Source organism: Elephantulus edwardii, unplaced genomic scaffold, assembly GCF_000299155.1.
Source record: "Elephantulus edwardii isolate Elephantulus edwardi_28Jun2011 unplaced genomic scaffold, EleEdw1.0 scaffold00126, whole genome shotgun sequence".
Lineage (NCBI taxonomy): Eukaryota > Metazoa > Chordata > Mammalia > Macroscelidea > Macroscelididae > Elephantulus > Elephantulus edwardii.
Window position 1 is genome coordinate 4,768,292 of NW_006399876.1, and position 27,715 is coordinate 4,796,006.

At 52.8% G+C, this 27,715-nt stretch overlaps 1 protein-coding gene across 1 annotated transcript in view; it reads right to left on the reverse strand.

Moving 5' to 3' along the window:
* ANO1 (anoctamin 1, calcium activated chloride channel) overlaps positions 1-27,715 on the reverse strand; it is a 110,773-nt gene that overhangs the window by 37,390 nt on the left and 45,668 nt on the right. Inside the window, exons 9-15 of the mRNA XM_006893227.1 lie at positions 27,464-27,528; positions 26,533-26,667; positions 22,079-22,239; positions 5,458-5,540; positions 3,708-3,719; positions 3,144-3,215; positions 379-456 (exon numbers count right to left, since the gene is read on the reverse strand). Of these exons, the coding sequence (XP_006893289.1) occupies positions 379-456; positions 3,144-3,215; positions 3,708-3,719; positions 5,458-5,540; positions 22,079-22,239; positions 26,533-26,667; positions 27,464-27,528 (606 nt within the window). The remainder of the gene's footprint in view (positions 1-378; positions 457-3,143; positions 3,216-3,707; positions 3,720-5,457; positions 5,541-22,078; positions 22,240-26,532; positions 26,668-27,463; positions 27,529-27,715) is intronic.

Below are 27,715 nucleotides of genomic sequence, written 5' to 3' on the forward strand. Positions count from 1 at the left end.
CCTGGCCTTTAAGACAGAAAAAGCAGAGATGCCCCCCGCCACATGGCAGGCCATTCTCACAGGCAACATGCAGGTTACCCAGACGTCCAGCCAGGCAGGTGATGGTGACAAGCATGTTCCACAAGGTGCAAAACACAGCCAGTGCATCCCTCCTACGCACCCACCCAGGCGGTACGTGACACCCCAATACACACCCACCCAGGAGGTACGTGACACCCCAACACACATCCCAGCTCTTTGGGGTGCTGGCAGAAGGCAAGGGAACATGGCCGTGAAGGTTAAAAACAATCAAACGATAGAGAAAATAAAAACAGAATAGAAACACAATTGACTCAATCGTCTGCAGTCAGGACAGGGCTGCCCGCGGTGGCAAAGTACCAATTTCACCCCTGCCATGGCGGTCTTAACCCTCTGTTTCCATCTGTTGGCCGACTCCGCGGGCACATGGTGGCACTTCTGGGAGCAGGTGGGGGGACAAGAGAGGACCGGGCAATGAGGCGCTAAGAGGCACAGGGTGACTGCTGGCCGTCACTGTCCCCGCATCCGGACAGCCCCTCGGCCAGCTCACTGCCGAGGTGTCTCCAGGGTGGCCGGATGCCCAGCCCACCGCGGGTGGCCACACCCACAATCTCAGGCTCAGGAGACCGTAAGTGGCAGTTGTTCTTTGTAACCAATCGCGCGTTCTGCCTTTAAGAGCCGCGGACTCGGTCCAGCTTGCAGCACAAGGTCGAGCTGTCCCAAAGCTGGAAAACCTTCATTACTTTTCTTTAAAGAACATTTTTTTTTTAAAAATTTGAATTAAAGTTTGTAAATCACATTGGTACTTCATTCAATCATTCCTGGGCCTTTTGTAACAGGAGTTACAGCTGGCTAATGTACTCACTACAACAACGCTAGGCCTTTACGTAACCTTTAGGTGTGCTGACCATCCCGGTGTCCCCCGCTGAGCAGCTGCTGGATTTGAACTGCCTACCTTTGCTGGGTTAGAAGTTGAGTGTTCAAGCACTGCACCACTAGGGCTCATCCCCCTTCCCCCTCAGCATCCTGGCCGGGAGGGGGCATGAACACATGGACACCTGCCTGGAGCCAGATGCAAGGGGGAGAAGCAGGTGTGGCCGTCAAGGTGGGCAGTGGCACCATGAGGAGTCCTGGGACACCCTGTTCCTTTGTTGTTTTTATGTGATCGAGGAGCTCAGATCCAAACCAAGCCAGAGGCCGGGGGCAGAAAGCCAGGTATCAGGGTGTGTCCACCCCACAATGCTCACGGCCAGTCTTTGGCATCGGCCAGGCCGCTGGTCTCAAATGGACACACATCTGCCACAGAGCTTTTTTCCTCAGGAAACTCAAGAAGCTGAGTGTCCACCAACCAGGGGGTCTGCTCAGACGGCAGCCACCCATGCATGTCAGAGTGGAAGTGTGTGCAGAAGGCAGTTGCCAGGTCTTTCTTGCGTGGTGCCTGTGGGTGGACTTGGGTGCCCTGGCACTGCAGCTGGCCCCTCAGTCATCTCGGGCTTGAGGCTAAGGGTTCGTACAGAAACCAGTCCCCACGGGACATGGCCTGTGGGGCCGCAGGGACAGTGGTGTCCACACTTCTCACTTCAAGGAGGACATGAGGTCCAGAGGGGCTCATGGGCTGGTCTGAGGGGACGCCTTGGCAGACCAGGGGCCTGGGACATGCTCATAACCTGTGGTACCAGACAAGCAGGCTCCTCATTCTTCGGGTGACTCAGAATTTTGGGGTTGTTCTCTTTGCACTATTAGGCCCTAGCTAGAGGCTAAGAGACTACTGAGGAAGGTGTATCCCTCTTCTGCAAGAGGACTGAGGTGGGCCCCAGGTTCTCTGCTCTGCGGCTTCATAAAGCATCATGTGACTCCCAACGTGGGACTGTGTGTGACCACCCCAGCCACAGTAGACAGTGGACTCCGACCACGATTACAGGAGAAGGCGGGAGTCGGGGGGATTTCTGATCAGGCCCACAGTGGCAAAGGCCACAGCAGGAAACCGGAACTGGAGGAGCCTTGCTCTGAATCGCTCTAAGGACCACACCAGCTTCCTGGGTCCCAGCATGAGGAAGACACGACCCAGGGCTGGCTTTGTGCCTCTTCCTGCCACGGGATGAGTCACCATAAACCAGCATGGGCTTCTGGAGGGTCAGGATGGTTCAGACTGAGCACAGGTGACTGGTCAGTCACCCTCAGTCACCCTCGAGGGGTATTTCAGCACCCCTGCACAGAGAACTGCTCCAGGACCTTCAAGGCAGGTGGCTCTACCAAGGTGCCTCTTTGTGGGCTTGAACCACCAATGTTTTAGCTGGAAGTGGACACTGAACTGTTTGAGCCATGCAGGGAAGTCTCTGTGTACATGACAAGACCTCAGTTTGAAAAGACATTTCAGGAAAAAGAAAAAGAAGAAGATGGCAGCTTTCAGCACTGGAAAAGCCACTTTCTCTCCTATTCTCAGCATCTATATGCGACACTGGAGTTGGCATTTTCCCAAGAACCGTAGCATGGCGAACTTTCCTGCTTCATCGTTCAACACGGAATGCAGGGTGGACACAGACAAGGCCGAGTGGCCAAATGCATTGAGAAATGGGCTCGAAGCTGCTTGGTTTGCTGTCAAAGTGCTTGCTGAACTGTGCATTCACCCCCAGGAGGCACATCAAGAACGGGTCGGCAGCAGCCACTTGCCTGGGACTCAGGGCAACCCCCTCACACGTCGGAGGAGAACTGCACCCTGCAGGGTTTTCAGTGGCTGATATTTGCCAGGCTTTTCTTTCTAGGCACTTCTGGGCAGGCTTGAACTACCAATCCTCTGACTAGCAGCTGAGCAAGTGAAGTGCTTATACCACCCGGGGACTCCACGTCTACACCAGGGTGTGATTCACAACAGCTTGAGGGCCAAGTCCGGCATGCTGCTGGTTTTTATCAATAAAGTTTTATTGGCACACTGGCCCCTGGTTCGCACGGCACCTCCACCACAATGGCAGGAGTGAGCAGCTGTAAAGGCGGTTTCTGACGCCTGTAATGTGAACTCCCTGGCCCTTTACAGACATGTAAGCTGGCCCTGGTGTGTGCAGTCGGGGTGCTTGGGGTCTCTGGCCGGAGAAGCAAGCTGGTGGGGCGCCGCGAGGGGGACACCATACCTCTTTGTTTTTGGATTCTTTTCTGAGTGACTTCTCCAAAACTCTGGCTTCGTATTCGGCTCTGGGATGATCCTGTGGGAGAAACTGAGTCAGGAGGGTGGTCCCACGGGCGCTCTCCGAGGCCTTGGTGCGGGCAGGCTAGCCGGTGCTGCCAGGTGCAGGAAGCGGGGCCAGTTCACAGCAGGCTGCTTGTCCCTTCTCATTCAGAGCCCCTCAAGTCTGCTGGGGTGGTGGCTCAAGCTGCCCCTATGAAGCAGCCTGGAGCCCCAGTTGTGGGGTGGCCACATCTGGGCCACAGCACCCTTGTCCCCCACTTCCTCACAGCAAACACCCAGCCGTGAACCGGCCCCAAGAACGTCCGATTGGGCAGTGTGGAGTCAGCAAGCGCGGGGGAGAGGAGCGAGGGTGGGTCAGCAGAAGGTGCTAGAACAGAAGAAAGGGTTAAGAGAGCCGGGGTGGGCAGAGCACGGAGACCCTGGAGCAGAGACAGGTGGCAGGTGCGAGGAGGCCCCTCTTCCCGGGAGAAAGGCTAGAGAGACAGAGGAGTCACAAAAAATTCCAAACCTTGACCGCCTCCTTCAGGGAACCAGGAAGAAAACAGAAAGGGAGAGATTTGTTACTCGAGCTGTTTTGTAAAGCTGACGGGGTGCTGTCATGGCCCCCGCTGCGAGGTGGCCCCACACTCATTAGAGTAGAATTGTGCTGCTCGGGGCTTCTGGGCTGCGTTTCCCGAGGCCGACAGCCAGGCCTTTCTTCCGAACTGCCTTGGGCAGCCCTGAACCGCCAACCTTTCTGTTAGCCAAGTGTTTATGTACTTGTTTCCCTCAGCATCTCCCTGGTCACATCCTCTAAAGGTCATTTCCGCAAGGAACTGCTTGAGGTCAGTTTCTTTAAAACACTCTTGGGGGTTACAGTTTTGGAAATTGCCAAGTGACTGTGCAGCAGTTCAGGTGATCAGACCCACTTGTCTGCTTCAGGCACCAGAATCAGGGGCTCAGACTGTGTGGAGAGGTGTCCCCTTTCCCCTCAGGTGACCAATTCTCAAGTGAGGCTCTGGGGTGAGGATGGAGTGGAGGTGTGTGGGCTAGCCTTGTGAAGTTCACTCAAGCTTCTAGGCAGTTGTTCCAAGATTTCAGCAAACTCCAAATCCCAGTGCCCAGGTAAGAGTCAGGTCTCTGAGTGGCGGAAGCCAGGGGACGGACCTTTCCCCAGACCCCCCTGCCCAGGGACAGGCTGGAGGGGGCGCTTTGAAGTGCCCTCCAGGGCACCAAAGGCCTCAAGGCTCTGTTCTATCCAGACCCCTCTCATGGAAACAGGAGCCAGGATGGCCCCCTGCCTCGAGAACTGGCTGATGCAGGCCCTGGCACCCCAGCACGGAGTTCACCCTGATTCCCCTCCTGGGATGGCCGTGCATCCTGGACACGCTCTGTCCATGAAGCTGAGAGTTCAGCAGGCCCAGGGGTGGCTCAGGGATGGCTGGTGGGACGTTAGGTCTCATGTCTAATGAGACCTCACCCTCAGAGCCAATCTAGGGGGCTGGCTCTCGGCTCCTGTTTGAGACAAGAGAATGTGGGGGCAATGTACAGCCACAGATCAGAGCCCATCAGAGCCCGCCAGGCCCACTGAGCCGTGGCCTCTCCTGCTAACTATGGTTCAGCTCCTTCACGCTCCCACAGCATCCTGTGCACAGCAGGAGGCTACAGACGTGGAGGAGTGGTTTTCACACAGCAATTCGAAGGCACGTGAGTCCCCTCCTTGCAAAAATCACATGTGCACAGAACTGTGGCCTGGGTGAGGGGGAGACCTTCTGCCGGGGCCCTTGGCTGTGTCAGGGACCAGCGTCCCACTGGGGAGTCTCAGGTGGACATGGATGTATGGGCTGGACCAGTGGCAACGCTCCTACTGTGGGCTCCAGGGTTATGGCCCCTCCCTCACTTGGCGCGTGAAGATGCCCACCCTGGTCTCCTCTGTATGGTGTCCAACCCCAGCCACGTCCAGTGGCGAGCAGGAAGTGGGCTTTGACTAGCAGGTGTCGTTTGCACTGTGGGGCCCCTGCTCACAGGTGCTTTGGGGGACTGCCTGCCAGGTCATCCAGACCCAATCAACAGTCCCTACAGGGCTGGGAACCCTGGTGAGCTTTCACGGCCACTCTGCTGGGCAGGGTGTCTACGTGAATGTGAAGATCAAGAACATCTTAGCAGATAGGAGACTGTCTCCTTGGCAACAAGGGAGAAGAGCGGGGTAGACAGGAGTGGCCTTGCCTTCGCCCCTGGGCCAGGGTGGGCATCGCTCAGTTGGGGGCCAGCACACTCACCTCCTCCTCCTCGAAGCCCGTGAGGTCCCAGCGGTAATTGAGCCTCATCTGCTTCCGCTTCCAGTGCTCCATGAAGGTGGCGGCTGCGGGCGGGAAGAGAAGCGGGGAGTCAGGAAGAGGAGCCCCGGGACAGAGGACACGTCCACAGAGCAAACGCGGGGTGCTGGGCTCAGAGCTTCCCTGGGCGGCTGCCCAGCCCTCAGCCACCCCGTTTCAGATGCGGGGAACCAAGTCTCACAGCCACAGTTACTCAGTGTTCTATTTGTGTGTGTGAACTGTGATGATGGAGAAGAGCACTGAATATCCCAGGACCGCTGAGAAACAGTCAGCTTGGAGAATGTGCAACCAGGCTGCTCTTTCAGGCCAAGGATGCTGGGACTGTCTCCCATACTGCGCGCATGTTGTTAGGCAAGGCCAGTCCTTGGAAAAGGACATCATTCTGGGGAAGGTGGAGGCCAGGGAGAGAGAGACTTCCCACGAGATGAACGACCCCAATGGGCTTAGGTGCAGCCGATCTGGAGAGGAGCTGCAGGACCGGGCGGTTTCAGACCTGTCGTTCAGAGGCCGCTGTGCGTAGCAGACAGTACCCAACACCACTGCTTCATGTGTTCGCCGGGGCAAACCTGTAGGCGTGGCTGTAATCTCTATGAAAGCTCATCACCAACTGGCTCTTTGGTGGGGCCGCTGGGCAGGCTTGAACCAGCAACCTTCTGATCACCAGCTGAATGGAGACCATCTATATCACTCAACGATGTGAAATTCCTAACCACCATGGTTATTTAGTGAGGGGACAAGGACCTGACCCCTAAGCCCACTCTCTCCCTTTGTTCTCTCCTGGCCCACCAGCACACAGGTGAGGACCCTGAAGTCAGCATGGGAGGAGCGACCAACAGAAGACGACTCAGCATCAGACTGGCAGTGAGTCAGGACAGACAGAATACAGCCCAAATGCCACCTCCACAGGAAGTCACTAGCAGTCAAGAGATCAGGAGGCATATTGCTCTAGCAAGTTGGCTGTCAGGGGCCTCCCAAAGTTCTGAGGAGCAATGGTGTTAGTCTGAACACTAAGGTGCACCTGATTTAGGCCATGATCTTTCCAATCACTTGTTGTACCTCTGAGAGTTGGACAATGAATAAGGATGACAGGAGATTCGGCGCTTTTGAGTTGTGCTGGAGAAGAGGACTGAGTATTTCATGGACGGTGAAAAGAACAAACAGATATGTCTTAGAAAAAATTGCAGCCAGAGTGCTTCTTGGAGGCAAGGACAGCAAAGCTTCACCTCACATATTCTGGCATGTTTCTGGGAGATGCTATTCTTTAGAAAGGGACGTAATGCTTGGAAAGGCAGAGGGTCAATGAAGGAGAGGAAGACCCTCAACCAGATGGACTGACACAGTGACTGCAGCAATGGGCTCAAGGGTGCCAGAGATGAGGAGGACGGCACAGGACAGGACAGGGCTCAGATCTGCTGTTCTCAGTGCTGCTATGAGCTGATGGCATCGAGCAACAACAGGAAGCCACCGGCCACCCCTTTGGGATCAGAAGTAGCCTCTCGAGTCCTGTTCAAAAGGACTTTGTTCCTTACACTCCCATCCATGACAGCCTCAGCTGGGAACAAAGCCTTTCTCTGAAGGTGTTTCCAGTAAAAGTTTCCTAGTAGAGTAACCTGTCCAAGAGGGGTAACTATAAAAGTTAAGGATGGAGTCACATACAGTGAAGACAGATGCCAAATAAAGATGACTAAGTAAGTGAAGGCCTAGAGATGCAGGGGCTCTGGAAGCTAACAGACACAGGACAGGGCCAGCAGGGAGCACAGGCTCTGCTGAAGCTGGGCTCCTCCAACACACTGGTGTTGGTTCAAGTCCTGGCAGGGCGATGCTTCATCACCACGACCATAGACACCCAACCAGGTCCTCTCCCCACACCAGCTGTCTTGTTCTATCCATACCATCTCTCACTGTATGTGAGACAACGATAGGGTCTTATATACCTGGACCCCCACCACCTCACCCTGTCCTTGCCCAGAGGGACGCTTGAGGATGGTCACTAAATAAGTGAATGTGTGTGAGAGAGGTGCGCTCTGGAATCTGCAAGGCCTGGGTCCTGGTTCAGAGCTCTTCCCTACACAGAGCGCACCCCTCCACTATGGAGAGATGCACATGGGGCCTCCAGTTTACACGAATGCTTTAAGCACTAGCTGCTGGACCAGCCAGGCCCTGCCAGAAAAAAAGAATCTCACCACATCTGTCAGATGGGAAATGAAACACTGAGAATTGGCCACACAAGCAATGGGCGGACGGGGGAGTCGACCAGGGCTGGTGAGGCCACTGGGACTGTCAACTGCAAGAGGCTGGGACTGAGTTGGGGTGGTGGACTGTGAGAGGTTACCAGACTGGACAGGGCAGCTCTCCAGGAGATGGTGGGAGCATGGAGGGAGGGGCTGCCTGGTGGGGGTTAAAGACACAAAGGAAGTGCCACAAGGTCCTACAGGAAGTGCCACAAACTCCTACAGGAAGTGCCACAAAGGTCCTACAGGAAGTGCCACAAAGTTACTACAGGAAGTGCCACAAACTCCTACAGGAAGTACCACAAAGTCCTGCAGGAAGTGCCACAAAGGTCCTACAGGAAGTGCCACAAAGTTACTACAGGAAGTGCCACAAAGGTCCTACAGGAAGTGCCAGAGTAAAGCCACAGGAAGCATGGAGAGAGGCACACATGCTCGCACACAGACAAGCCTGCATGTGCACAGACAGGGAGGATTACCCTGGTTTCTCCTTTTCTGTTGCCCTTTGACTTCTCACTGGGCCCTCACATTGGCTGACCCCTCTGCCCCCCGCCAAGTAGAAAGCAAGAGAGCCTGGGAAATGTAGTCCAGTGCATAGAATCAAGCAGGACAAAAGAGACCAAACTAAAACTGAAGTCACTGGCACAGAGCTTAGAGGCATCTGCCCCAAGGCTTTCCAGGACTCTGAGTGTTTACAGAAGCAGGCCTGCCTTTCTTTCTCTCCAGGAGTGGGTGCTGTGCATGAACTGAACACCTTTTGATTAGCAGTGCAATGCATTAAGCGCTGTAACACCAGGGCTCCTAACAACCTTTCAAGCACCACAAAACCATACCCACTGCCCTCACGTCCATTCTGGCCTCATGGCTGCCTTCTATCCGGTCCTGAGACAGTGAATCTTCCAGAAAGGAGACTGCCCATCTTTCCACCAAAAAGCAGCTGGTAGATTCAAACCTCCAGTCTTTTGGTTAACAGCTTGACATGTTAAGAACTATACCACCTATAGGTATTTCTAGGTGATCCAGGTAATTCCTTGGTAATCCTACTTAGGAATTATCTTCATACTATGTCCGTGAATCAAGCAAGATACAGAAACTCAGAGACATTCAACGCTATATTCAAGGTCAAGTACAAGTCAATGATGTAAGTGGGACTGAAAGCTAAGCCTCTGTGGCTCCTGTGTCCACTCATGACGACAACATTCAATCCAGCCTCTGTACTATGAAGGAAACAATTATAATAGAAATAATAATAATACTAGAAAACCCTTAATAACATAGCAAAACACATGCCCCCATCTTACAGATGAGGAAACAGAGGCACAGGGAGGTTAAGCTACCTGCTCCAGGTCACACAGCAAGGAAGCAGTATTTGAACCCAGGCATTCTTGCTCCACAATTTGTGCTATTCATGATCTTAAGTTCAAAGGCCATGAGGGAGGAACTGCTGGGGGAAGGCGGGTGAGGATGGCTGCACAGAGGGAAGACCGCGCCGTGTCCCTGACCTGTCCATGTGGGCACTGCTGCAAGGGTGTGTGTGCTGCTGTGCATGTCACACAGGCAGAGAGGATGGACCAAAATGCACTAAAGCTAGTAAACAACACACTAAGATGCTGGGCAGCTAAACAGCAAATAAAGATCATAAAATAGACCCCAGGGCTCCCCCAAACAGGTATCTGCAGCCACGGCACCAAGACAGGAGTTGGGGTCTAACCTGATAGCTAGGGTAGAGGTGACACACACAGACGTGGCACAGCCAGGTTTCAAAAAACATGAAACAAAACTTTAAAAATCACAAAATGAGGGAGCCCTGGTGGTCTAGTGGCAAGAAGCTGAGCCGCAATCCTGAAGGTGCATGGTTCGAATCCACCAGATGCTTCACTGGAGAAGGAGGGGCAATCTCCTCCTGTGTCAGTCAGATCTGATTCAACAATACACACAAGAAACAAAAAATAATCACAAAATCGGCTAGGCTCAGTGGTCTGATGAAGCAGATGCATCCCCACCTGTGGTCCTTAGCTTTCCAGCCTAGAACTCAACACTGTGACTTAGCCATCAGCCAAAACCCCCAGGGAGGAACACGCTCCTCAGAACAAGCACCACACAAGCCCAAAAGGGTAGCACTTATCTGGGGAGAAGGCTCAGAACAAAGAAAGGTAGAAGAAGGATGAGTGGAGACAGGAAACACACGGCAGGCGTGGGAAGAGTGCTGTTACATGGTGTGGGTTGCCAGCAATGTCAGAAATGGAATGCGTGAGGACTGTGGGATGGAAAACTCATTTGCTCTGGAAAATATGAAATCACAATAAAAAGTTTAAAATGCAGACATTCTATATAAAATTTGACTGCCCTGCTGTTCATCTGACAACCAGACACATTGGCACTAGGAGGTGAGAGCTGGGGGGGGTCCTCGTTGTCAAAATTGGGACACCCCTTCTCCACTTGGCCTATTGCCTGGCCCCTATGGTGCTGAGTTTTTCATGCCTGCTCTGGAGCTGAGGAATGGGCTGTGGGGTCAGGCGTAGTCAGCAGGAGGGGGTGAGCCTGGCTCCGGGGGCTGGCCTGAGGTCCCAGCTCCACCCTGGGCACTGTGGGCAGTGGTCAGCGTGAAGAACCATCCTCCACCGAGCCAACTCTCCCAGCCCTGTTTTCCCAACATCTTCTGTTAAGTTCCACTACAACTCACAGCCACCCTATGACCGACAGCTCGAAGCCCTGGCCCACCCTGCGTCCCCCTGTGTCCCCAGCACCTGCAAGCCTGTTGTGGCATCGCTGTCAGTCCTTCCTGTGGAGGGTCCTCCTCTCCTTTGCTGACCCGCCACTTTTCCTCGGTGTCCCATCTGGTCATTCTCCTCGTATCCCTAACGTTTGCATCTCTGCTGCACAGACAGCAGACCAGAAACATGACTTCTCTGCACCTGCTTTGCTGCTCTGTTCTGGGACAGAACTGCAGTGTCTTGGAGAGCAGCATCTCTAACCATCTGCTTGCCAGTAAGCCAGCGGCCACACAGAAGTGACTGGACACGGGGCTCACGCCAGAGGCCAAGCGTGGTGCTCTGCACGCCCCCACCTCCTTTCATGCTCTCCCTTCTCCTGTGATGCAGAAAAATGCACCCACTTTACAGACACATAAACTGAGGCTCAGGTTGGTGACATACTAATCCACAGCAGAGAGTGGACCTGGATCTAGGTTTGGATGCGAGGTCAGTAGTGGTGGCTTCTCCCCTTCCCCAGGACAAGCTGTGGGCAGAGCCCTCAGCAGGTCAGGCATCACACTGCTGGACAAGGGATGGGTGCGTCCCAACCCCACAGCCTGGGCAGGAGCTGCAGACATGCACACGCAGTCTGGCCTCGGCCAGACAGGTGGCTGGGTCTCGGTTCTCTTCAAGCATTTGTTCTGATGACACAACACTGAACAAATATTCTTGTAAGAGAGCCAGGAGGCAACAGGTGAGTGGGAGACTGGGTCAAATCCAGGCTCTCCTAGCCTCAGTCTCCACATCTGGAAAATGGGCTCAATGATAGTGCTGGCCCATGGGTGTCCATGGGGGGACTGGATGAGCTGCATGTAGGCAGTGCTGGGAGGTAGGGGCTGTGGAGATGACCACTGAGCACCTGCCTGTCTATGCAGCTGAAAGACTAGGTCAGGGACAGAGGCCCCTCGGGACAGCTTTTCACCAGCTGAGTATCAGGGGAGATGCAGAGGGAAGAAACTGGAGGCATCTGGGTTACCTCAAGGGTGGGGACTGCTCAGAGTCAACTCGTGCTTTCTCTGAGTGTGGCCCTACGACCTCTTCCAGTGGAAGGCCACTGGTGCTGGTTAAAGCGTAGGTTCCTGGGCCCCCTCCTCACCTGCACAGGCAGTGAGACCTCCACACTTCGGCCCAGGCTTGGGCATGCCCTTTCCCTCCTGTCTCTAAGCCTCAGAGGGACTGGGCACATCTTTACAGGATCCTGTGGTTTCAAACCCATTTTTTTTGATTAGCAGCCCAATCCCGGAGCACTTTGTTGTTACTAGGGCCACTGAGTCATGAGGACTCATAGCAACTCTGCGAATAACAGACAGACCTGAACCTTGCTGGGCCTGTGCCACCCTCAGAGTATCTGCCTCACTCAAGCCCGTTGTTAGTCAGAGTCGGCCTACCTCGTTGAGGGTCTTCCTCTCTTCCGCTGGCCTCACCTTCTTAGCGTGTCTTTTTCCGAAGACTGGTTCCCCCTGACAACATGCCCAGAGTATGTGTGATGAATCCCACCATCCTTGCTTCTAAGGAGCATTGTGGCTGCCCTTCCTCCAGGTAGAGTGCTGTGTTCTTCTGGTGGTCCGTGGGATAGTCAGGCCTCTTCCACGCTAAAACTCAGAGGCTTTGAATCTTCTCTCATCTTATTCACTGTCTGACTTTCAGAAGTAAAGGAAGTACTTAAAAAGATCGTGGCTTGGATCCAGTACACCTTAGTCCTTAAACTGATATCCTTGCTCTTTAGTACTTTTCAAGAGATCCTTTACCCCATGGCAACCCATCTTTTGATTTCTTGTCTGCTACTCCCACAGATGTGGATTGTGGACCCAAGTAAAATGAAATAGTTGACGTCAATCTTTTCTCCATCTAGCATGATGTTTCCTATTGGTCCAGTGGTGAGGATTTTTGTCTTCTTGATGTTGAGAGGGTTTAAGAAAGTGCATGAGCACAGGATTGTCTCTTTGTGGGGTACTGACACATGTAAGCCAGGTTTATGAAAAGTGTTCTTCGTGTCTTAATTGACGAGCGGGATGTTTTATATAATAACCCACTGCTGACACACTGCTCAGAGGTTTGAAACACAATCGTGCTGGGGCCACTATGGTGATGGTGTTACTCAGGGGGCCATGCACCCCTTTTAGTGACATCACTGCATGCTGATGTCAGTAGCCTTTGAGTGGAGGCTGATTCACGGTGACCCCAAGGTCCAGAGGATGTTCTGTGATGGTTTGTTCAGAGGCGGACTGCCAGGCCTTTTTTCCTGGGCACATCTGGGTGGGCTCCCATCCTTCCAACAGCGTTTATCCCACTCAGTTAGTTGAGATGGAGCTCAACTCCATGTGTGTGGAGAGAAGCATGCTCTCCAGGGGTTTCTGTGGCCTTTCAGAAGGGGCCACCAGACCTTTCTCTCTGTGCACCTTGGGTGGATTTGAACTGTCAACCTTATTATCCAGGACTGACTCGTACTTGTCCCTGACAGGTGAGAGTGGAGAATCAGAGCTGATGTCTTCTGACACCCCACCCAGCTGGGGGTCACAGTGGGGTAACGTGTCAACTCCACCAAGGTGGTGGGTTCTTCCCTGATAGAGTTTCATTAACGTGAAGCTCACCTTCACACTCACCTTTGGCTTCACTCAGACACTCCCTTTTGTTCCCTGAGGCGCTGCTGGGTAGTTAAACCCCGTGATTAGGCTCTCATTTCAGGAACCTGGCCCCCACGAAGAGAAGGGCTTGCTTCACTCAAGGATGCTTCAGGTGATACTCTATGTAAGATGCCATCAGCCTCGCCTGGGTGAGCAGCAGCTGAAGGTTCTGTGATCGGCATGCTGCCTGGGGACTCAGGACCCCACGCTGCGCAGAGGCACCGGCCAGCAGATGTGCCGTCGGCCCGAGGCAGCAGGCCCGGACTCAGAGCCAGGGCCCATGACACCAGGGTCCCTGCCAGACAGGCCAGGTTTGAGGCTGTCTTGTAAGCCAGAGGACAAATGAAGGACACGGAAGACAAGACCCAGCAGTAGGTAAAAGACCCTCGGAGGTGAAGAGCCAGTAATTGAATAAGGGATTAAAAGAGAGAGTCAACAAGGAATCCTGTGCTAATTCTGCCTGTCAGCCAGTGAGATGGGGCCCAGGGGCACAGGAGGCCTGGTACCCCACTTCTCGGCTGGAGGGGGGTATGTGAAGTAAGCCTTTCAGACCCAGCTGCTTCTTTCTTGATTTACAGTAAGCCTCTCCTATTTTCTTTAAAAAAGATTTGAGAGAAAATTTAAAAACAGACTGGTTTTCTACTCACTCATTCGTACACACATTGATTTATAACATTAATGACAGCCCCTCATGGTAACTCCTCCCTTTCCACTCCTTGTGACTCTCAATTCCTGATTTTAAAGCCATGCAGTGGTTCCTTGTTCTGTTCAGACAACTGCTTCATGATCTGGGCACAGGTTTTGCATGAACACAATCAAGTATCCTGGGATTCTCATTCTTTTCAATATAACCATAATTTGTTCTGGTTCACACAATAAGATGCCTTTTATAGCCAAAAAAACACAAGTAAATTTCCTTCTTATATTCTATGCTTTCAGCCAAGATCCCCCTGACATCAACAATGAAGCTCTTACTGAAGAAGATCAAAGACTTCAGCCTTCAGTATGGATTGCATCTCAACGTGAAGAAAACAACAATAATCCTCACCACCGGACCAAGAGGCAGCATCATGACAGATATGGAGAAAAGACCGAAGTTAGCAACTATTCAATTTTACTTGGATCCACAATTAACACCGCTGGTAGTAACAGTCAGAGGTAAAAATACATGTTACATTGGAAAATGCTAAAAAAACAAGGACAGCAGTTTAAAGACTAAGATGTGTTTGATCTAAGTCATGACCTTTCAATTGCTTTCTATGCATTGGAAACTTGCACAATGACAGTAGAATTGACACTTTAGAATTGTGGTGTTGGAGAAGAACACTGAATATACTGTAACTGTCAAAAGAACAAACCAGCCTGTCTTGGAGGAACTGCAACCAGGATGCTCCATAGGGGCAAGGATGGGGACACTCAGTCTCACGTGCTTTGGGCATGTTGTCAGAAGGGGTCAGTTCCTGGAAAAAGACACCATGCTGGGAAAGGTGGGGGGTCAGCCGAAAGGGTCCTCAACTCAGCAACTAGCAATGGGCTTGAGCATGACAGAACTTGTGAGGATGGAGCAGGACAAGGCAAGGGTCAGGTCAGCTCTTCGTAGGGTCACGGCCAACTCTACGGCAATGGACAATGACAACAACACATAAGACAAGAGACAGCAGCACAGTGGCTTATGGGCTGGGTGGCTAACCAAAAGGTTCAATCTGCAGCTGCTCTGTGTAAGAATGACGCGTTCTACTGCCGTGAAGATGAGCAGTCTCAGGAGCCTGGCAGGGGGTCGTCCTGAGCTGGAATCATCTGGAGACACGTGGGAGATGATGTTTGGCAAACAGGAGGGCCAGGGAAAATGAAGGATGCTCTCAGTATGACCGACTGACACAGTAGTTGTAACAACGAATTCCAAGACGAAAGGGGACTGCAAGGTTGCCTTCTGTTACATGTAAAGCTGCCACGGATTGGAGGTGACTTAAGAGCAATGAACAAGAACAAGCAGAGAAGATGCTGGGCCAGTGCCTGGTACCCTGTAGGGGCTCAATAATCTAAGTGATTGTCCTTTTCAGAAGGAGACAGAATAATAGTTGACAGATGTCTTCAAACCATGGAGCAGGGAACAGCTCTGACTTCCAACAAGGTTTGGTCTGTGCATTTTCACAATTTAAAAAACTGAGTGTTCATTAAACTAGCACCAAGTAATAGCTAGTACAATGTAACAGGTCATACATTGCAGCACCTAGTACTATGTAACAACTAGTACATTGTAGCAGCTAGTACAGTGTATCAGCTAGTATGATTTATAGCTAGTACAATGTTACAGCTAGTACTAGCATGATGGAACTGCTAGCACTATGAACTGTCAGCCCCATTCAATAGACACCACGACATAACAGCTTGTTGTTGCTGTGACCTGGTGTTGAGTTGGCGAGGACTCATAGCTCAGTCTGTTATGTGCTCTTAGACTACTGTCACACTACTGCTCATGATGTAGCTCCAGGAGTGGCTGTTGTTAGGTGCCATCAACTTGGCTCCAATGCACAGTGACCCTGTGTACATCAGAACCCCGCTGTCTGATCATGAAAGATCTCCACAACCTCTGCAGTGCTTTTAAGCCCCTCCTCACAACCACTGTGCCCCTGTCATGCCTTCTCATTGAAGGCCTTCCTCATTCTCACCAACCTGTCCCAAGCACAACACCTTTCTCCAGGGTGCAGCCCCACTTGACAAGTCCAACGTCTCACCATCCTTGCTTCTAACGAGCACTCTGGCTTCACTTTGTCCAAGACAGTCTTGCTCTTTTGGTCGTTCATGAAATATTTACTATCTTCACCAACACCACGGCTCTAAGGCGTCAGTTCTCTGATCTTACTGATTCCTAGTCTAACTTTCACCTGTGTATGAAGCAACTGAAAACACTATGGCTTGGGTCAGGCACACTTTATTCTTGAAACTGACAGCATTTTAAACGTGTCCTTGGCAGCATGAGTGCACAATGCAACACATCGTCGGATTTCCTGATTGCTGCGTCCATGGGTGCTGACCGAAAATCCAAGTCAAATGAAATCCCTGACAACATCACTCCTTTCTCTATTTATGGTGATGATGCCTATTGGCTCAATGGTGAGGATTTCTGTTTGTTTTATATTGAGATGTAATTCACACTGAAGGCTACTGTCCTTGATCTTCTTTTCAGTAAGTGTTTCAAGTCCTCTCCTGTCACTTTCAGCAAGTAAGGCTGGGTCAACAGAATATCATAGGTTGATGATGTGTCTTCTTCCAACCCAGATGATATATTCATCTCTGTACAGTTCAGCTTCTCAAGTTGTTTTCTCAGCACACAGATTGAATACATATGGAAAAGGATACAGCTCTGATGCACGCCTTTCCTGAGTTTAAATTCTGCAGCATCCCCTTGTTCTGTTCAGATCATATTTCTAATGGACACAATTGAGCATCCTGGGACTCCCACTCCTTTCCATGTTACCTGTAATCTGTTAGGATCCATTCAATTGAATGTCCATGCATGGCCAACAATTAGCCAAGATCCATCTGACACCAGCAATGACATCCTCTGTGCTATGAGCCCTTTTGAATCTAGCTTGAAATTCTGGAAATTTCCTGCTCCATTCATTTAAAAATAATCTTCAGTAAGATTTTATTTTTGCATGATATTAATGATATTGTTCCATAATTTCTGCATTCTGTTGGTTGTGATATTAGAGATATTGCTTGATAATGTCTACATTCTGTTGGTTCATCTTTTTACATTTTTTTTTTTTGAATGGGCACAAATACGGTTCTCTTCCAATTGGTTGGCCATGTAATCATCTTCCAAATTTCTTGGCATAGGCATGTGATCACATTCAGGGCTGCATCTTTCTGCTGGGACACCTCAGTTAGTACTCTGTATTCCACCAATTTCTGAAGCTTTATTTTTGTACCAATGGCTTCAATGTTGCCTAGACTTCTTCCTTCAGCACCAGAGGTTCTTGGTCATATACCACTTCCTTAAAAGGATCAGTGTTGACCAGCCCTTTCTGGTACAGCGGCTCTGTGTATTTCTTCCATCCTGTTTTCATGCTTTCTGCATCATTCAACGTTTCGCCCAATGAATCTTCCAATATTGCAACTCAAAGCTTGAGATTTTTTTCTCAGTTCTTTTAGCTTGAGACATGTCAAAGGTATTCTTCCCTTTTGATTTCCCAACTTGAGGTCTTTGCACACTTTCTAATATTTTGACTTTGCTTCTCAAACTTCCTCTGAAATCTTCTGTTCAGTTGGCTGACACCATCATTTCCTCCTTTTGCTTTGCCTACGTTCTAAAGTAAGTTTCCAGAGTTCCTTCCTCCAAACAACTGTTGGTGACAAACTCCGTTTCTTGAAGCCAGCCAGGCTGCGCCCACCTGGGTCTGCTGAGGGATTGGCTGGGGATGTTCTCTGAGGAGAAAGACTTTCCCAGGGGTACAGCTGTGTTCCCCCCACTGCTGAGGACAGGAAAAGAACTGGCAGAAAGGAACAAGGGGCAGAATCCCACAGGATTTCAGCACCCTCCTGCTGGAGCTGTGGAGCCCTGACTGGCACAGATGGTCAGTGTGCTTGATCACTAAACTGAGGGTTTGTTGTAATTAAGTGCTGTCGAGTTGTAGATGACTCATAGCGACCCTATGAACAGATGACCTGAACCCTTGTATAACCTTCATTGTTTCTCCAAGTGCATAGGTTTCCAGAGACAAGCTATTTCAGAAGTGGATGTCATTCCTGCTTCCAAGCTTGTTTTAATCCACTATGGGTAACCATTATCACATTTGACACCTCAGTATCACCGTGTTCAGTATCACAACAACCATGAGTTACTGCTGTACAGCAAATGGACAGACCAGTGCTACACTACTTAGAAGAATGCTCGGCCAAAAACAATTAAAACCAGTCCTGAGCGCCACAGAGTAAAATCACCTACTTCTGGTCAGGTATCGTCACTTTCTGTCCACTAGGCAAACTGAGCTCTCTATGTTGTTATTGTTAAGTGTCACTGAGTCATAGACAACTCATAACAACCCTATGAATGAAAGACCTGAACACTTGTATAATTTTCATAGTTTCTCCAAGTTCATAGGGTTTCAGGAGACAAGTTATTTCAGATTTAAAGACCAAGGCCTGGTTTAAACTCCATGAGCTAAACCTTTCCCACTGTGTCTCACCACACAAAACTGCCCAACTGGGAGTATTCTACTGCTACCTCAAGTTCCAACCTGATTTAAAAACCAAGGCATGGAGGGAGCTCTGGTGGCCTAGTGGCAAGAAGCTGCACTGTAATCCCAGAAGTGCACAGTTCAAATCCACCAGATGCTCTGCCGGGAAGGAGGGACAATCTCCTCCTGTACCAGTCAGATCTGATTTGATGGTACACACACACACACACACACACACACACAACAAACAAACAAACAAACAAACAAAAAAACAACAACAACCAAGACATGGAGGGAGCTCTGGTAGCCTACTGGCAAGAAGCTGCATGGCAATCCCAGGGGTATGTGGTTCAAATCCACCAGATGCTCTACTGGAGAAGGAGGGGCAATCTCCTCCTGTACCAGTCAGATTTGATTTGATGGTACACACACATAAAAATAATAAAATTTAAAAAAAACAACAAAAAACCAAGGCATGGTTTAAACTCTCTGAGCTAAACCGAGGACAGGTGGTTCATATCCACCCATCGGTCCTGCAGAACAAAGGCCTGGCGATTGCCCCTGTAAGGACACCGTCAATAAACTCCCCTTGGACAGTCCTGCTCTGCAATGCCTGAGGTTGCCATGAGGTGGAATGGAAACTTATTTTGTTAAAGCAAGAGCCACGTAGTCCCCGGATGGTGTGACTGGTTAGTGCTCTTGGCTAACCGAAAGTTGCTGGTTCTAGTCCACCCTGGAGGGTCGATGCCCTGGGTCTGTCAGAAGCTCCCTGCTTGCTTCTTCATTTATCAGAGCAAAGGTTTGGACCTGAAGGAAAAGTCGGAAAATGAGTGGTCTCCCCATGGTGCCTTGAAAGAAAGGCCTGGCAATCTGCTTCAGAAAACTCTACAGGGCACTGTCCTCTTTGGACGGATGTGGCCCTGCAAGGCCAGAGGACCATGGTTTCCATGCAGGAGCCCCACCCGCTGCTTTTGCCAAGCTGTGGCCCTGGGATGCTGTGAGCTGTAAAGGGTCATCACAGAGCAAGAAGGCTGATCTCTCCAGGTGGGGCTCCTCTGCCCTTCCCTGCCCTGAGGCAGTCTGATGGGGGCAGCCCTGTAGGTGGACACGGACATGGACACCGGGAAATGAAACACCAAGAGAACCTTTGCAGGAGGAGGAAGGCCAGCTTTGTGTGATCATAACTCATCTGACAAGACAGTGGAGGAGGCCGGCTTTAGAGAAGGTGGGCAGTGAGTCCCCAGGGGGCCTCAGGTTCCTCCCAAACTCAGTGGCCAGGGCAGACGTGGGCAGCAAGCAGGGCAATGAGGCCTGGCTTTCTCAGGCCCCAGGCAGCCCTTTGCTGGTGGTGAGGTAAGGATGGCTGCAAGGTACCCTGTGCCTGATGCCTAACCGGCTCAGTGGCGCCTGCACAGTCCTGGCATTGGGGACAGAGCTCACTCGCACAAAATATGGGAGCTCGGGACGTGAATGCCTCTCCTCCCTCAGGGCTTCTGGCTGTTCGGCGAGGTAGTTTCTGGAAGCCTTGTTCCTGCTGCCCTGGCCAGTCCCCAGCTCACAGTGACACCCCACACAACTGAGCAAAACTCTGCCTGGTCTTCTGTCCTCCCACACAATCGGCTGCAAATCGAAACACAGTGGCCCATGGAGCTTCATTTGCTTGTTTGAAGAGTCTATGCTTTCATTTCTTTATTTGCCCCATAGAGTTTTTAATGGACAGGTTGTTTTTTTTTTTTCTTAAGTAGATCACCAGGCCTTTCTTCCTAGTCTGTCTTAGGCTGGAAGCTCGGCTGAAGGCTGTTCTGAATCACAGCAGCACTGAAGCCTCCACAGACTGGTTGTTATTGTGGTTGTTCTGTGCCGTTGAATCAATGACCAATTGTAGCGACCCTATGCTCTGCAGCTCTGAAACCTGCCCTGTCCTGAGCCAGTCTCACTGACCCCGGCAAACCTATCCTCGTTACTCTAGTTACTGTGTCAATCCATCTCATTTGGGATCTTCCTCTCCCACGCTGTCCCTCTACCCTTATGAGTATGATGTCCTTCTCCAGGGACTGGTCCCTCCTGGACACGTGCCCAAAATACATGAGATGGAACTTCAAGATTCTTGTTTCCAAGGAGCAGGCTGGTTTTACCCTCTCAAGAAGAGACCTATTTGTTCTCTTGGCAGTTCATGGTATGTTCAAGACTCTTCTTCAGCACCACAACTCAAAGATATTGATTCTTCTTCTGTCATCCTTATTCATTGTCCAGCTCTCTGATGCACAGCAAGCATCTGAGAAGACCATGCCTGGATCAGGCGCACCTTAGTCTCTAGACTGACGTTGTGGCTTTCTAGCTCTCTCTCGAGGTCCTTGACAACATACTTTCCTAAAGCAAATTATCCCACTGACTGGTAAGGGCTACATTTGAAGTGCACCATTTAGGAATCGAACTAAGGTCTCCAGCACGGAAGGTGGGCATTTCACCACTGAACCACACTCCCCTCATAGCAGGGCCCCGCAGAGCTGACCTGCTCCAGAGTTTTAGGCAGGGAACCAGGAACAAAACTGGAGACCCTCTGGGGCAGAGAACAGCAGAGCATGAGGGTGGTACAGGGTTGGGTGAGGCTTTGATTTGACAGCATCGCTGCGAGTCAGAGTCAGCTCGACAGCACCTAACAGTCACAGGGCCCCAGAAGGAGGCGCGATGAGGCTCCGAGCCCATTCCCAGGACTCTCCTTCCCAGCGGTCAGTGGTCACTGTGTCTCCCTCAGGAACGCTACCAACACGGTGTGCCCTGGTGAGGCCCCCGGGGCAGTCTTAAGCTGAAGCCTGACCAGGGCTTGGGCCTGTAACAATGGCCAAGCTTCTGCCCACATCCGTGGCCTCAGACCCAACAGGACCCCTGGCTGTTTTGGGGGTTAAGCGGCGGGCTGGTTAGTGAGTGGCCAGCAATGTCCAGCAGGGACAGGACTGAGAAGGAGGAGCACGTGGAAGAGCCGCCTCATTGGCCAGCTGGACCCAGGGCAGAGGGACACAGCCAGGCTCCTTCCAAGACCTCATGCCCCACGTGAGAGCTGCCCTCAGGGGTGGGTGAGATAAGTCCCTGCAGCCTCAGGCGGGGCCGTCTCTGTTGGCAGCCATGAGGCAGTGGAGCCCAGCGGTTAGGAAACGGCTCTGGAATCATAGGCGTGATTCCCTCCACAACTCGGAACAACACACAGGAATGTTCTCCGGCCTGTCCTGGTGGCGTGGTGTTTAAGCATTTAGCTGCTAACCTAAAGGTCAGCCATTCACGTTTCCCACCTGCTCCATGGAGGAGGGTGAGATCACAGGCTCGGGCCCCTGGGGCAGCTCTCCTCGGCCCTGCAGGGACGCTGCCTGACACAACGGGGCTCTTGGCCACAGCTTGCTCACCTGTGAACGGCTTCAACCTGCAGCAGGACTGTATGGATGAGGTGGGAGGCTGGGCCTCCGGGCCAACTTCTCTACAGCCTGAGTGTCAGGAGCATCAAGAAAGGTGGCAGCATCTGTGGCCCCACCTGCTCTAACTCAAGCCAACAAATGCTGGTCCCAGGAAGTCAGTTCTCCGGGAGCTCAGCTGCCCTCTGACTGAAGCACTGCAGCGGCTGCTCAGCCTGGCCCAGGCCCAGGGGGCCTGCAGGCAAAATGGGGGCTGCACCCACTAGGCCCCCTCCCTCCTGGCAGGAAGCTGCCCACAGACCATAGAAGTGGGATGAGGGAGTGGAGGCCGGCCCCATGCCCCCGCTAGAGCCCCCTGCAGATGCAGCTTACCCCAGAGAGCCATGAAGACGGAGAAGAAGACGGTGGCCGGGTTGTCGAAGAGGTGACTGGCCCGGGCGGTGGCACACGCCGAGCTCATCTTCCAGTAGCTGCAGGTCTTGTCACACAGCGGGCACATGGTGATGTTGTGGCGCTGGTCACACATCTCCATGCTGAAAGACAGGCCACAGGTGAGGACGGGCAGGTGCTGGATCCTGCTGCCCAGGCGGACCCAGCGTCCCCCAGTGTCACACGCCACAGCGGCCCCTGCTCAGGGTTACAGATGCTCCCGTAGGAGCCTGTCCCTCCCTCTCCATCCAGGGCCGCCTGTGATGTGAGGCGACAGTCACAGGCCACCGCTGTAGAAGTGGGAGCCACGTGGGAGCCCGTCCCTCCCTCTCCCTCCAGGGCCGCCTGTGGACATGAGGTGATGTGGGCCATGGTCACAGGCCATCACTGTGGAGTCATATGAGCCACGTGGGAGCCTGTCCCTTCCTCTCCCACCAGGGCCGCCTGTGATGTGGGCCACGGTCAGGCCACTGCTGTGGAGATGTGGGAGCCATGCGGTGACATGGGACCCTGGGCTGTGGGAGGGCAGGTGACATGTAAAGATGCCCAGGGGGCTAAGGAACTTCGGGAAGTAGAAATAAGACAGGCCCTGCCCTCCGGAGCCCAGGGAGAGGGGTCCTCGCAGCGAGCCAGCACCGAGCTCCGTCTTCCAGCCTCCTCACTGGAACCTACTGGGAAGGAGTCGGGCTGCCAATCCAAAGGCATGTGGTTCGAATCCACCAGCGGTTCCCCTGGGGAAGGATGGGCAGTCCCCTCCCATGTGATTTGCAGCCCCTGAAAAGCTGCTGGAGGGTTGGCTACAGGTCGGCTCTGACTTGACAGAGCAACAGCAACAGCCTCCTCGCTTGTGAGAAAAGCAGCATCTATTTGTTAGTCTGTCACAGTGGCTGGTGCTACAGAACTTGTGCTGAAGTGAGTTACATGTTGTGCTGCTAACAGAAAGGTTGGAGGTTCAAATCCACCAGCCAAACTAAGATTTACCGCTCTGGAAATCTGAGCTAAGGGGCGCCGTGAGCTCGGCTTGACTTGACAGCTGCAGGCTTAGAGAACGGACACACCAGGCTCCCTAACCATCTGTCCTCTCGTGATGGGGCACAGCTACCTTTGTGTGAACCAAAGAGGCCACAGGTCTTTCTGTGGGAGACCCTGAGTGGGGGTGGGGGTAGGGGTGTGGGGGTGGGGAGCAGGTTCCAGGCACTAAACCTCACGCTGCTTTCATTCCAGCCTCAAGGGGGCGCCGTGGGAAGACTGTGCTGGGCAGGGCCTGAGTCTCACCCATGAGCCCCCCTGGTGGACCTGGACATCAGGGATGAAGTACTGGGTCTCCTGAGCGCCCATCCAGAAGCCCAGTGGTCACTCGGATGACCGCTTCAAGCTGTCTGGGTGAGCCTTGTTCAGGATGGGGTGTCCCAGCAATTCCAGGGGATTTGTTCTGCTGGACTCAGCCTGCAAATCAGGGTGAGGGACCACTGGCTCCTGATGACAGGGGGCTGTCACCTGCTGCCCCCTTGGTCCTTATCACTCATCCTCAAGCCACTCCAGTCTCCTGGGTGCAGGCTCCCCTCCCTTTAATCGAGCCTCCCTGCACCTGGCTTTGCAGACCTGAGCCAGCCCTGCCTCAAGCCAGATCACCGGTGGCATTCTCCCATCAGGGCACGCTCACTTCTGGTCTACCTCACACCGGGACGTTCCTCACAGGAGCTCACGCTTTTAGAATGCCAGTGCGCACTGGCTGGTATTGTCAAGTCGATTCCGACTCAGAGGACCCTGTGTACAACATAACAGGACAAGTCTTTGAAAAGACATCATGTTTGGAAAGGTGGAGGGCCCGAGAAAGAGAGGAAGACCCTCAGCCAGAGGGGTTGACACAGGGACTGAGGCAATGGCCTTGAGCGTGACCGAGACTGAGGATGGTGCATGGCAGGGCTGGGTTCAGATGTGTTGTTCACAGGCAGGGCTGCTCCGAGTTGGAGCCGAGTGGACAGCACATACCAGGGCACCTGACAGCGCGTCACTGGCTGTTACAAGGGTCGAACACGTGGGTATGTGTGAAGCTATTGGATGAGTGCCCGGGGTTTTGCCAGGATTATTAGTCCACAAATAACCAAATCCCCCACAAGCCAGGGGATGGAGAGAGGGTCCCCCGAGAGCCAGCCTTGTCTCATGCTGCACTTTCTTCTCTCTGGGGACCTTGCTAAGGAGGGGAGGACAGGGTGTGAGGACAGAGAGCTGTCTTTCTCAGTGTACATGGAGCCCCTCCCCAGAGAACCTGGCTGAAGGCCATGGCCCAGAGCCCTGCATGGTGGACATGAGGCCAGGGCAGCTGTATTTCACCTTTGCCTGCCTGGGGGTGCTAGGGTACAAACATGCCATCCTTGCTGCTGGCTGGCCTCGGTGTCCAGGGCAAGCACTGTGTGGACAAAAGCCTTTTTCTGACTGTGCAAACCTCTCACCTCTGAGAGTAGGACTGGGAGCCCAGAATGCATGGGTGGGGTGTGCTGGGGTAGGGTGACACCCTCCTCGGGCCACGGACCTCTCTGAAGCCCATGACATGGTCTACTCAAAGAGACATGCCCCCTTGTTCATTCAGAGGTCAGAGGTGAGGCAGAAGTTAGAGCTGAACGAGTCTGGATTGACAGTGCAGAACACCCCTGGGTCGGGGACCCCAAAAAAAGTTTGCACTCTGGACATGTGATAAAGGCAGCCCGTGCTGGCATGGCCACAAGGCCCTGGGAATCCTTGCTTGGAGTGTCACACACAGAAGGCTGAGCCTCCTCTCCAAGGAAGGAGGAAGGCAGAAGAGGGACCCCTGGGATTGGGGTGGGCAACGGAGACTGTCCACCTTCCCTTGCCACTTCCTTGGGGGCTTTGAGCTCTCCTAGACAAAACCAAGGAACTCCAGGCTGTGCACATGGTTAAATGTTCAACTACTAGCCAAAAGGTTGGCTGTTCAAATCCACCCAGGGAAGCCTTGGAAGAAAGGCCTGGCCATCCTATCCTGGGGCCGCAAGCTCTGTACCACAAGGTTGCCAGGGTCCAGTCCACCCACTGAGTAATAACAAAGCCCAAACCACAACTCAAATCCCCATCAAGTCTGGGCCACTCCCTGCGCCATCAAAGTCCAGCCTGTGACCGGACGTGACTAGAAGTGAAAGCTGCAAACCAAGGAGCAAACTTTCTCCTGCCTGAGACCAGAAACCCCAGCACCGGTGACAAGCGGGTTCTGTTAGAGCTTTGTCCCTGGGCGGGTGCATACTTAAGGTGCTAGTCATGCTCTAAAGCATAATTGAAATAAAAATGTCCTGGATGTGGCTTTTCCTGGCTGTTCTACGTGAAGAGGAGGCCTTTGGGAATGGCTGGAACCAGGGATGCCTTTTCCAAGCCATGACTTCCTACTTTAGAGCTGTTGGAAGGGTCCTGAGAGAGAATTGAACCGACATCTTACGGTTTTCCCAGAGCCGGCGGGCTCAGGGAGGTGGGGCCAGCGAGCATGTCCTTTCACGGTCCATGCCTGTGGAGAGGGGACGTGGACAGTGCCCTTTTGGCACAGTTGGGAGGTCCCTGTCAGTGGCTAGGGGCCCGAGTTCTAAGCACACAGCATGACTGGCTTTGAGTCGGTAGTGGTGGATTGAGGAAATGATGACAAAATGATTGGAGACTGTGATGCTGAGGGTGCAGTCACTGAAGGCGCTTGGTGCATAGGAAGAAAGGCCTGGCAGTCTGCTCATGACAAGTCGGCCTCTGAGGAAACACTCTGTCGCGAGCACTTCTTACGTGGTACATGTGGGGTCCCCTGGAGTTGGGGTGGGTCAGGGCAGTTGAGGAGGACAGTACTCAGAGTGGCCCCCCTGCCGTCCCACACCCTGTTTACCATTTGGGGGGAAGGAGGCCCGTGTCTCTGCCCACGTGTGACATAACCCGTGTCAACAGCACTAACAACACTAGCTCTGCATTCAGAGGCCGAGATATGAGCCATCTAAGGCCCCAGACCACCCCCACTGCTGACCGGTGGATCCCAGCTTACAGCGACCCTATAGGACACGGCAGGACTGACCCACAGGTTTCCAGATTGTACATTTTCACAGAAGCGGATTGCTGCACCTCCAGGTAACAGCCAAGAGCTTTAACCACGGCACCACCAGGCCTCCTCGGCATCCCTACTCCAAGGTCACCATCAAGTGAACGCCCACTCACGTCATCCCAACGTAGGTCACAGCACAAGACCCCCTGCCTGGGACTGCCCAGCTCTCAGCTGGGCATCTGGCGTCTGGGCACAAGTGTGCCCAGGAACTCGGGTGAGATGCCAGGGCCTGTGCAGCACCAAAGCCAGGAGGTAGGAGGGGCCAGCTCGCAGGAAGTGGTTGCCCTGTGGGGGAGGCGACAGGGGCCGCCCCTACCTGGGGATGTTTTCGTCGACGGTGGCACAGCCGTACAGGAACACGATGATGCCTACAATGGAGGCCGGGATGAGCATTTGGGTGTAGACGCCCAGCCAGGCGAAGTACAGGCCGATCTTCTCCCCGAAGTACTTCCTGTGTCAAGGGCAAAGCCAAGTACGCCTGCTCACACCCAGGCCACATGGGGGGGGCACCTCATCTCTGTCCCTGTCCCCCCTGCGAGGGATAACAAAGTACAGCCCTCAGTCCTGCTGGCCAAGAAGCTAGAGGACTTTAGCCAGCCTGCCATGTGGGGGTTCTCTTAGCGTACTCCCCTTCCTGTGTGGGTCTGGGAAGGCAGGACACTGTTGTGTGTGCTGCCTCTGGAAGCATTGGGGTGTCTTCGTGGGGTTGTGGACCCATCCCGAATCCTCCTCACCCTCGGCCAGAGAGCTGGGTGAGCTTTGGCAGGGAGGAGCCAGAAAATCACCCTGGTGCTGGGTGTCTGGCACCGTAGGAGTTTAAAGACTTTCTGGGGGCCACAGTGTTCCCTAACCTGCCGCTTCCCACTTTCTCACCCTGTGGAGAAGGCAAACTGCCCACAGAGGCAATCGGACACCCTGTAAGGCAGCCTTGTCTCCTCATCAATGCAGGGCAGAAAGCCAGACCTGCCTCCCAGGGGCAGAATACAGGAGGAGCCGTGGTGAACTTGATGGGAAAGAGCCCAACTTGTGGCAAATTTGAATAAATTGCTTAAATTAACCCTGGCCCAGAATGGCAGTCCTGCAGGAGCCCCTGGCTCTGGTACACAATCTCTTATTATTTCCTTCAAGTTTGAACAGGTCCCTAGGTACTGTGGGAACACACAGGGCCCTTCACAAGACTGAAATCTAACTACACACTTACTTCTCATAGCCTCTGCCCAGCCAATCCCACTGGTGCGCCCTCTTACCTGACCAGGTCAATGGGCTGGTATTTGTAGAAGACTCCATAACTTGCCCACTCTTCATACAGGAGCTGGGAGAAAGCAGTCAGTGGTTGAGTGAGAATATGACACATTATGTTTGTTCCTCTGAACACAGGCAGAGCTTCTGGGGATGCTGACAAACAGATGGACTTAACCCATAACTAAGCCATCTGTCTGTCCACCCACCCATCCATCCATCCATCTACCCATCATCCATCCATCCATCATCCATCCATC